The following is an 11268-nucleotide window of genomic DNA, read 5'->3' on the forward strand; positions in this document are numbered from 1 at the left end:
TCTCTATGAATAAATAAATAAAATCCTTAAAAAAATCACTTTGAATGTCAGTGGATTAAATATACCAATTAAATGACAGAGAAGGCAATCTAACTATATGTCATCTATAAGAAACCTACCTTAAATATATAGACATGTAGAGATCGAAAGTAAATGGATGGCAAAAAAATATATCATGCTAACACTAATCAAAACAAAGTAGAAGTTGCCCTATTACTTTCAGAAAGACCAGATCTTATTTATTTATTTTTAAGATTTTATTTATTTTTTCGTGAGAGACACAGAGAGAGGCAGAGACACAGGCAGAGGGAGAAGCAGGCTCCCTGCAGGAAGCCCGATGGGGGATTCGATCCCGGGACTCTAGGATCACGCCCTGAGCCGAAGGCAGGCACTCAACCACTGAGCCACCCAGGCATCCCGGGAGCAGACTTTAAAACAAAGAAAGTTATGAAGGATAAAGCGGAATGTATAACATCCAAACCAAAAGAGGAAAAGTTAGACGTTAAGCAAATTGCATCGGTCCAGTGGATCAGGGGTTGGCAAACTATAGTCCATGGACCAGATCTGGCCTGCTGCTCGTTTTGATATAGCTCACAAGGTAAGAATGATTTTCCATTTTAAATGGTTGAAAAAGAAGAGTACTACTCACAATGTGTCAGAATTATGTGAAATTCTCATTTCAGTATCTACACATGAAATTTCGGTGGAACACAGCTAGGCTCATTTGTTCACATTCGTCTGGAAAAGTTTCGACAGAGCCCATATGGCCCATCAAGCCTGAAATAGTCACTATCTGGTCCTTTACAGAAAAAAAAAATGCCAACCCTTGCAAGAGAAAGTGGGAGCACGCCAATATGAAGTAGCAAGAGATTTAACCCGCTACGGAGTGATGGTGGCCATCCTCATCCTCTCCATGACCAATACACACTTCGGAAGGCGATTTCCTGAAAACCTTCAAATGAAGTGCAAATGTCCACCAGGGAATTGGCAATCCCTGGAGAGCTGGAGGCCTCTCCTCGCCTCAGTTCCCCTGGAGTTTAGCTTTGGCTCCGCACTGTGGAGTTGTGCGTCGGGGCAGGCAGAGAGGCGGGCTGGCTGGGCTGAGGCCCAGGTCTCTGCCGGCCTCAAGGCGCCTGAGCTGTTCCTTCCCTCCCCAGCTGCAGGGCGCCATCATGGTCGCTTCCTGTGTCCAGATGCTGGTGGGATTCTCTGGCCTCATTGGGTTTCTCATGCGCTTCATCGGCCCCCTGACCATCACTCCGACCATCACCTTGGTGGCCCTGCCTCTCTTTGATTCTGCGGGCGACAGTGCTGGGGTCCACTGGGGGGTCGCTGCCACGTAAGTACTCTCTGAGGACGGAGAAGCATCTTGGTTCCTCCTGGAGGGAGATTACTCAGAGTAACGTGCTCAGGGTTCTAGCTAGCTCGTGTGGTTTACAGATACTTTCGTGAACATTATGATACCTTGACAAGCAATGGAAGGGCTGCCGTTCCTTATCGCCGCTACTGAGTACATTAGGAGTCCTCAAAGCCCAGGAGTTAAGCACAGGCAGAGCGTGAGAAAACTCAGCGCAGAGCCCACCGACTATGCCACTGTTGGTCGCCCGCCCGCCGCCTGCTAGGTTCCGTGGAGCTAATGGCTGTTAACCCCCCGCACCCGGGAAGGGATGCAGGGCCCTGGCCCCAGCTCTCAGCGATCTCACAGTGTAGGAGGGGGCTGAGCCTGGTGCCAGGAGCTATGACACCAGGAGACGGTGATGAGAATCAGAGGATGCTCAAGTGTATGTTTGGGGCAGGGGGCTGATTACAGCCAACTGGGAGGCTCTGGAATTCTTTATGGGAAAAAGAGGCCTTGGGCATTTCCACAGAGCTTTGAAGGGACTTGGGGATGGCCCTGGGCACGCTCATCCGTGCTGCTGCGAGGGGCTGACCACAGGGACGTGCAGAATGACCTGGGACGGGAGACAGTCTCCGACTCTGGCCTCACCGCCTCCCCCTGCAGGACCATTGCCATGTTGCCCACTTTTATTTTATTTTATTTTTAAAGATTTTATTTATTTATTCATGAGAGAGACACACAGAGAGAGAGAGAGAGAGAGAGAGAGGCAGAGACACAGGCAGAGGGAGAAGCAGGCTCCACGCAAGGAGCCTGATGTGGGACTCGATCCTGGGTCTTCAGGATCACACCCTGGGCTGCAGGCAGTGCTAAACCGCTGCGCCATGGGGCAGCTTCTCTTCCATCCTGGCCAACCTCTTGGATGGTGGTCCCTCCCAAAAGGGACTGTCTGAGGCGGCCGTTAGACGGGAGACCTGCCCCTTGACCGACCCTGATGCCCGTGGAGGTTCTCTTCCCTGGAAAAAAATTTACACTTACAAATCTAGTCAGCTCTGATTGCATCTCCACCATTGAGATGGCATCTCTTTTCGGGGTACCTTCCTCTTACCTTTTAAAAAATGAACGTATTCAGTTTTTGTATATTGGATAGTTTTTTCCCTAAAAACTGTTATTGGATTAAGAACATTAAATATTTATGGAACTAGTAATACTGCATTTAAAATCTAAGAGAATTACTTTAGTAAGAGATACCTTCATTCTAGAAAGGTTTTTGTTTTGGCCTCAGAGCATTTTTGATGAGTATGGGTCTAATATATTGTTGTTGTTGTTTTTTTCTTAATGAAATCAAGCGTTTTAATTTCAGTGGTGGGAGATGTCCTGACCACAACAGCCGAGCGCAGGGCATTTAAGTTTCCTTAAGATGTTTAAGTCATCTTGAAACATATATGGAGAAAAGTTCTTTAAACGGAGACAAAAATCACATAGTTGAGCAAAACACCTGTGTGCTTTTGCATCTATTTAGAAGTCTATTTCTTACCAATAAACAATGCATTTTGAAAATTAAAAAATAAAAAATCATCCCCCCAACCCCACCCCAGGGAATGATGGTCCCCTTCCCTGTATTTCTCTCCAGCCCCCAGCAGCTCTGAAAGGGAACAGCCCACCTTTTCAGGGATGGGGCCTGCCTCATGGGAACTCTGCTGGTGCGGCCCCTGCAGCCTGTCCCCTGAGATGTGTGGGGGCTCGGCTTCCTGGACACTTGCTCAGGACAAGCACCAGCTTGCCAGGCTGGGTGTGGCTTGTTTCTGTTTCAGGACCATCTTCCTCATCGTGCTGTTTTCTCAGTACCTAAAAAACGTCGGCATACCTGTGCCCGTTTATGGAGGGAAGAAGTGTCATACATCTAAATTCCACCTGTTTCAGGTCTTCCCGGTAAGAAGCACTCCCTGCCCTCTTCCATTCTTAGTGGACTCGCCTGGAGAGTGAGGGGCAGCCTCTGGCACTCCCAGAAGGTTCTCCAGAGCCAGTGCTTCCCCGTGGGCAGGGGCCTCTCCTCCCTGGCCTCCATTCATGCGCTGTAGAAGGAGGCTGGGAGGAGGCCTCGTGGGAAGGCTCCCTGGCTGCTGGTGGCAGGCCGTCCCCATCATTCCACGGATCTTCTCTCCCCGGAGCAGGTCACTGCCCTAGGTCGCTGCTCTGGGCACCAGTGTGGGACAGCCTTGTCACACAACTGGGACCGTCCCCATAGCAAGGCTCACGGCTAATTATACAAAGCTAAGGACCAAGTTGCTCAGATCTGGATCTCGGGGGGCTCGTGGGCAATCCAGATCCCTCACGATGAGGCTGGTACTTCACTTTCAGACGCTCCTCTGCTGGATTTGCATCACGGTGTTAAGTCCGTGTGGCTACCAGCCACACAATGTGTTTTCAGGTGGGATTTAACTGTGGACTACATTTCACGTTGTAAAAAGATACTTCCACATTTCACTGACCTCTCCCCGCGCTGCGGGCCGGTGGCTCAACCATTCTGGGTGCATAAGCATCACCTGGGGACATTGAGAAAAATATACCTTTCTGGGGCTCTGCTGCCAGAGGTTAAATATCAGAGCAGTGATTGTGATTCCACTGTACAGACGAGGAAACTGAGGCTGGGGGAGTTTGACCCAAAGTCACATGACCAGCACGGTGGAAAGGGAGACAGACAGTAGTCCTTCTGACCCGGGCTGTGCCTATTGTGCTAGACCTTTCTGCCTCTATTTAACACAAGGTTTTTCCGTAGTTTATTGTCTGCATTTCTTCAATGTGCTAATTGGGCCACCGATTGTTGTCCTTGGAAGGGCCAGTGGCCCAGCATTTCCTCATTTCTGGGAGCTTCCCTGACCTCCTTCTCTGGCCCAGCACCTCTGGGAGGTGTTGGCAGGAGCAGGGGCTCTAGGCCGGGTAGTGAAGGGGTTCCCTCTGCAGGTGCTGCTGGCGCTCTGCCTCTCGTGGCTTCTCTGCTTCGTGCTCACAATCACCAACGCCCTTCCCACTGCCCCCACGGCCTATGGGCATCTGAGCCGCACCGACACCAAAGGCAATGTCCTGAGCCAGGCTCCCTGGTTTCGCTTCCCTTACCCAGGTAATGAGAAGACAGGGCCCTTTTTGGCCTGGGACATGTATTCTCCAGGACTGTCTGTGGGGTCCAGGGCACTGAATGAACAGGGCCAGGGGATGGATCTCCTCCCAAAGACCTAGCAAGGAGAAGCAGGCCCTAGGGGGTCCACATGCCCCCCACCCCCACCCCGGGAGAAGGAGGAGACCCTTGGGTTGTCCTAAGAATCCTCTGGGGGCATTGACCCGCAGGCTCCCAGTCCTGGACCTTCCTCTCATCCCTCTCATCCCCGATGGCCCCAGAGTGGGCAGATGAGAGAGGTCTCAGCCTCCTAGCCAGACCCCCAGACCCAAGGGTCTCCTGGGGACCCTTCCTGGGTTAGCCGATTCTACCCAGGGGAGCTTCGGGCTGAATTAGAACACCTCTGGGCAGATGAGGTCAAGGCCATTCCTTGGCTCTTGGCTCACTGCTGTTTGCCCTTCTCAGCGCTTCTCACCTCAGGTGGATTAATAACCAGGGTCCAGGCAGGGCTGGCCCGGCCCCCAGCCCGGGAGCTCGTGCCACCCTGGGTAAGAATCTCTGCTTCCATGGGGCGTCTGTCCTTGCGAACGGTGACCTCGGGTGTGTGACCTGACTTGCCCTCAGGGGGGAACGGCAGCGCTGGAGCCCAAGCCACAGCCCCCCCACGCTTGTGGGATTGGGAGACACAGTGCCTGGTCTTTAAAGCCTTCCCAGGACCCCTCCGGCAAAGGAATTATTTGGGGTTCAGCAACCCAGTGGCTTCCGGATGAACATTCCCTCTGCACTGCTCTTTCAGGACAGTGGGGCGTCCCCACCATCAGCCTGGCTGGGGTCTTTGGGATCATCGCAGGGGTGATCTCCTCCATGGTGGAGTCAGTAGGCGACTACTACGCCTGTGCCCGGCTGGTGGGGGCCCCCCCACCTCCGAGGCACGCTGTCAACCGTGGCATTGGCATCGAGGGCCTTGGCTGTCTGCTGGCAGGGGCCTGGGGGACCGGGAATGGCACCACCTCCTACAGCGAGAACATCGGGGCGCTGGGCATCACCAGGGTAAGGCCGCGGACGCCGACCTCGGGCCGGGCACCCGCATCTGTCACCAAGCCCTTAGCCCCTTACTATTGCTGCAACAGACCCACACGCACTTCTGGCCTCACACGGCTCAGATGTGTTGTTCCCTTGATCTGGACCCGGGTCTCGGGAGCTAAAATAAACATGTTGCCTGGGCTGTGTTTCCCTTTAGCTTGGATCGGGGCCTTTGTTTCTTGTTCCTTATGAGGATTGTAAACAAACCCCAAAACCTTATTTTGATGTGATAAGTTCTTACCATGTGTCTTGTCATGGAGACGTTTAAATAAATCAGCTCCTAGGCTGGAAAGGGAAATAAGCAAGGGTGGACTCTGCTACTTTGCCACGGTATTAATGGACTTCAGTTGTTGACACTAGAGTATTTTTTTTTAAGATTTATTTATTTATTTATGAGAGAGAGAGAGAGAGAGAGAGAGAGGCAGAGACACAGGAGGAGGGAGAAGCAGGCTTCATCAGGGAGCCCGATGTGGGACTCGATCCTGGGACTCCAGGGTCACACCCCAGGCCAAAGGCAGGTGTTAAACTACTGAGCCCCCCAGGGATCCCCTAAAAATACCCTAAAAAGTACTTCTGGGCGCTTGGGGGGCTTGGTCGGTGAAGCATCTGCCTTGGGCTCAGGTCATGATCTCAGGGTCCTGGGGTTTCCCTGCCCAGCGGGGCATCTGCTTCTCCCTCTCCCTTTGCCTCTCCCCATGCTCGTGCTCTCTCTCTCTCCTCCCCGCCCTCTCATAAATAAATAAATTAGGACACCCTGGTGGCTCAGCAGTTTGACGCCCACCTTCAGCCCAGGGTGTGATCCTGGAGACCTGGGATCGAGTCCCATGTTGGGCTCCCTGCGTGGAGCCTGTTTCTCTCTCTGCCTCTCTCTCTGTATCTCTCATTAATAAATAAATAAAATCTTAAAAAAATAAATAAAATCTTTTAAAAATCTTAAAAAATACTTTTAATTGTGGTTAAAGACACACAACATAAAAACTGAAACCTAATACCAATTAAGCAATTCCTTACTCCCCTCCCTCCCCAGCACTTGCCAGTCAGCATCCTAGTGTCTGTTCCCTCTCATTTGACTACACTGGGTACTTCACACAAGTGCAGTCATACAGTATTTGTCTTTTTGCAGCTGGTTTATCCCACTTAGCACAATGTCCAGGACCATCCCCAGACAGTCCAAAAATATTCCATTCCACATATTTGTTGTATATAAACAAAATACCACATTTTTTTTATGCCTTGTCTTTGGATTTTATCCCAGCTCCTCTCTGTGGCCCCTGAAGCCCTTTATGATGGGGCCCTTGGCTTGCTCTTCATCTTCCATGTGTGTCTCCATCTGCCTACACTCCAGACACACGGATTTTCCTTCCCATCTCCTCCCTCACAGCTTTACCAAGGTATACTTGACACACAGCATTGTGTAGGCCTAAGCTGTACGGTGTGTTTATTTGATTCACTTCCATTTGGCAGTGTGATGATCACCGTGAGCTGACACTCCCATCATGCCACATAATTACCATTTCTGTTTTTTTGCGGTGAGAACATTTAAGATCTCACTCTGCTGGTTTCAAGTGTGTAATTCGACATTGTTAACTATAATCACAATATCGTACAGTAGATCCCCAGAACTTACTCATCTTCTAACTGCAGTTTGTACTCTTTGAGGAACATCTCCCCGTTTTTTTCACCCTGAGGACTCTGGTAACCACCACTCTACTCTAATTCAGTGAATTTAGCTTTTTACTTTTTAAAAAAAATCTATTTTATTTTACTTCTGTAAGAGAGAGCACACATGCGTGAGCAGGGCTGAGGAGGGCAGAAGGAGTGAGAGAATCTTAAGCAGACTCCATGCCCAGCGTGGAGCCTGATGTGGGACTCGATTTCAGGACCCTGAGATCATGACCTGAGCCAAAATCAAGAGTTGGACACTTAACCAACTGAGCCACCCAGGTACCCTGATTTTAGCTTTTTTAGACTCCACACGTGAAGGTACCATATGATATTTGTCTTTCTCTGACATATTTCACTTAGCATAATGTCTTCAAGTTCTATCCATGTTGTTGCAAATGGAAAGATTTCATTTTTTATGGCTGAGTAACATTCCATTGTGTGTGTGTGTGTGTGTGTGTGTGTGTGTGTGTGTGTGTATCTCAGATTTCTTTATCCACTCATCCATCATTTAGGTTGTTTCCATGTCTTGGCTATTGTAAATAATGCAGCAATGAACATGGGTTACAGATACCTTTCCAAGTTAGTGTTTTGGTTTCTTTGCATAAATACAAGAGCAACTGCTGGATCATATGGTAATTCTCTTTTTAATTTTTTTAGAAAAAGCTGTGCTGTTTTCCACGGTGGCTGTGCCAATTGACGTTCCTATCACCAGCACACAAAGATTCTCTTTTCTGCACATCTCTACTAACACTTGTTTTTTTTTTTTTTTATGATGACTGAATCTGACAGGATGTGATATCTCATTGTAGTTTTGATTTGCATTTTGCTGCTGCTGAATGATGTTGAATATCTTTTCATGTGTCTGTTGGACATCTGGATGTCTTCTTTGGAGAAATATCTATCCAGTTCCTCTGCCCATTTTTTGATCATTATTGTTGTTGTTGCTGTTATCTGAGTTGCATAAATTCTTTATACATTTTGGATATCAACCTCTTGTCAGATAGATGGTTTGCAAATATTTTATCCTTTGTATCCTTTGTATTTTGTCAGTTGTCTCCCTTTACTCCATAGAAGCTTTTTAATTTGATGTAGTCTCATTTGTTTACTTTGGCTTTTATTGTTTATACTTTTGGTGTCATATCCAAAAAAACTGCGAAGACCAATGTCAAGGGTTTTCCCCCTATGTTTTCTTTCTTTCTTTCTTTCTTTTTTAAAGAATTTAAAAATCTTTTTAAAATCACCCCAATGTGGGACTTGATCCCAGGACCCCAGGGTCATGCCCTGAGCCAAAAGCAGACACTCAGCCACTGAGCCACCCCAGCATTCCCCCTCAACCACCATGTGTTCTTCTAGGACTTCATGGTTTCAGGTCTTACATTTAAGTCTTTAATCCATATTGAGTTAAATTTTTGAGTGGTGAAAGGTAGAGGTTCAATTTCGTTCTTCTGTATGTGGTTCTCTGGGCTTCCCAACCCCATTTACTGAGGAGACTATTCTTTGCCCCGTCGAATATGCTTGGCTTCCCTGTCAAATGTTAATTGACATGGGTTCATTTTTGGGCTCTCAATTCTGTTCTGTTGGTCTGTGTGTCTACTTTTATGACAGAACCATACCTTTTTAATTACCAGAGCTTTGTAGTATCATTTAAAATCAAGAAGTGTGATGGCTTCAGTTTTACTCTTCTTTCTCGGGATTGCTTTGGCTATTTGGGGTCTTTTGTATTTACACACAAATTTTAGGGTTTTTTTCTATTTCTGTAGAAAATGCCATTGGAATTTTGTTAGGGATTGCATTGAATCTATGGATGGCTTTAGGTAGTATGGACATTTCAACAACATTAAATCTTATCCACGAACACATGATATCTTTTATTTTCTTTTTCTTTTTCTTTTTACTTTTTACTTTTATTTATTCATGAGAGACACACAGAGAGAGGCAGAGACACAGGCAGCGGGAGAAGCAGGCTCCATGCAGGGAGCCCGACGTGGGGCTCGATCCCGGGACTCCAGGATCACGCCCTGGACCGAAGGCAGATGCTCAATCCCTGAGCCACCCAGGCTTCCCGCATGATATCTTTTCAGGACAAATGAAAAGTGTCCTCTTCAATTTCTTTGAATGAATTTAAATTCATTCTTAAATTTTTCATTGTTTTTGATGATATTGTGAATGGATTGTTTTCTTTTTGTATTTTTCAGATATTTTGTTGTTAGTTTATAGAAATGCAACTGAATTCAATGTGTTGATTTTTCTATTCTGTGACTTTACTGGTCCACTGATTGAGTCCAATAGCTTCTTGGGTGAGTCTTTAGGGTTTTCTATATAAGATCATATCATCTCTGCTGTCATATATGGCCTTCACTGTGTTGAAGTATGCTCCTTCTATGCCTGATTTGTTGAGAGTTTTTATTATGAAAAGATGTTGTATTTTGTCTAATGCTTTTTCATCATCTATTGAGATGATTGTGTGGTTTTTAATCTTTCATTTTATCTATGTGATATACCACACTTATTTGTATATGTTGAAGCTTCCTTGTCCCAGGGATAAATCCCACCTGGTCACGGTGTATGATCTTTCTGATGTGCTGCTGAATTTGGTTTCCTAATATTTTACTTTTAACTTCTGTATTCATCAGGGACATTGGTCTGTAGTTTCATTTCTTATAATGTCCTTGTCTGGCTTTGGTACCAAGGTAATGCTGGCCTTGTAAAATGAGTTTGTGAAGTATTATTAATTCCATTTGGCAAATTTGGAGGCTGATATTTGGTGAGGTTAAGTAACGTGCCCAAAGTCACACAGCTAGTTAGAGGCAGAGCTGGGGTCAGCCCTCAAATGCCTATTCTTAAGCATTGGGCCACTGCCTCCTAAGAAAGACTTCTTGCCACCCTGGAAAGGCTTCTTAGAGAAGGAACATTTGAGTCTGGAGTCTAAGGTAGGGATAGAGCTGTGAGTGAAGAGATGGGGCCAAGGCCAGGACACAAGGTTACACCCTCATCCTTTCCCAAGCCCCATGTGGGAGCAGAGGGGGTGCATTTTGGGGTCACTTTTACTGCTCTTACAAGCCCCCTTGGAGTGTTGTTTGTGGAACAAGGCAGAGGCCTGGCTGGTGCTAAGCTCCTCATCCCTCATCCCCCTGAGCACTGCAGGTGGGGAGCAGGATGGTGATGGTCGCTGCTGGCTGCTTGCTGCTCCTGATGGGCGTATTTGGGAAGATTGGGGCTGCCTTTGCCACCATCCCCACCCCTGTGATCGGAGGCATGTTCCTGGTGATGTTTGGGGTCATCACTGCTGTGGGGATTTCCAACCTGCAGGTGAGGCGAGGCACCCTTAGGAGAACAGCCAGAGCCAGTGCATCTCTTGAAAGGAGTCCCCAGGGATTGAGATGGAGGGAATAGGGCTGGAGGAGGGGAGGAGGAGAAGGAATCCTTGGTCCCAGAAACCACAATGGCTTCCAAGCATCCTGACTTCTGAAAAACAGAAACTGCATCCGTTTGAGTTGGCTTGTCCAAACCATTGAGCTCCCAGGGGCAAGTGGGAATGCAGCCCTGGCATGCCCACTGAGTGTGGTGCTCTGAAGCCAGCCTCCCTCCCCATCTCTGGTGTCAGTGGGAGGGGAGGAGGCATTTGGAGGGGAGTTAGATTGCTATGTGGTAAAGATGCTGATGTCTCTGGGCTGCCCTGGGGGGCCTCTCTCCTGCAGTACGTGGACATGAACTCATCCAGGAACCTCTTTATCTTTGGCTTCTCCATCTACTGTGGGCTTGCCATTCCCAACTGGGTGAACAAGAACCCCGAGAGGCTCCAGACAGGTGATTCTCTGTCTTCTAAACTGTGACCACCCCAGGGGCAGAGCCAGTGGGGGCCTTGGTCCCTGGGACTTCCTGTTGCATTTGTCTTCCTTCTAGGGATTCTCCAACTGGACCAGGTCATCCAGGTGCTGCTGACCACAGGCATGTTTGTTGGTGGATTTCTGGGCTTTTTCCTGGACAACACCATCCCTGGTAGGGCTCACCTGCTCTCTGTAAGCTCGCAGTTTGGGTAGATGGTCGGCATTTGGGCCACCCACATTGC

The 11268-nt window shown here is 48.2% G+C and overlaps 1 protein-coding gene across 1 annotated transcript in view; it reads left to right on the plus strand.

Moving 5' to 3' along the window:
- Positions 1-11268, plus strand: part of LOC112908900 (solute carrier family 23 member 1-like) — a 47192-nt gene that overhangs the window by 27079 nt on the left and 8845 nt on the right. The window contains exons 5-11 of the mRNA XM_072762979.1: positions 1158-1339; positions 3151-3268; positions 4301-4457; positions 5248-5501; positions 10344-10508; positions 10898-11006; positions 11103-11198. Coding sequence (XP_072619080.1) covers positions 1158-1339; positions 3151-3268; positions 4301-4457; positions 5248-5501; positions 10344-10508; positions 10898-11006; positions 11103-11198 — 1081 coding nt within the window. The remainder of the gene's footprint in view (positions 1-1157; positions 1340-3150; positions 3269-4300; positions 4458-5247; positions 5502-10343; positions 10509-10897; positions 11007-11102; positions 11199-11268) is intronic.

Source organism: Vulpes vulpes, chromosome 7 (genome assembly GCF_048418805.1).
Source record: "Vulpes vulpes isolate BD-2025 chromosome 7, VulVul3, whole genome shotgun sequence".
Taxonomy (NCBI): domain Eukaryota; kingdom Metazoa; phylum Chordata; class Mammalia; order Carnivora; family Canidae; genus Vulpes; species Vulpes vulpes.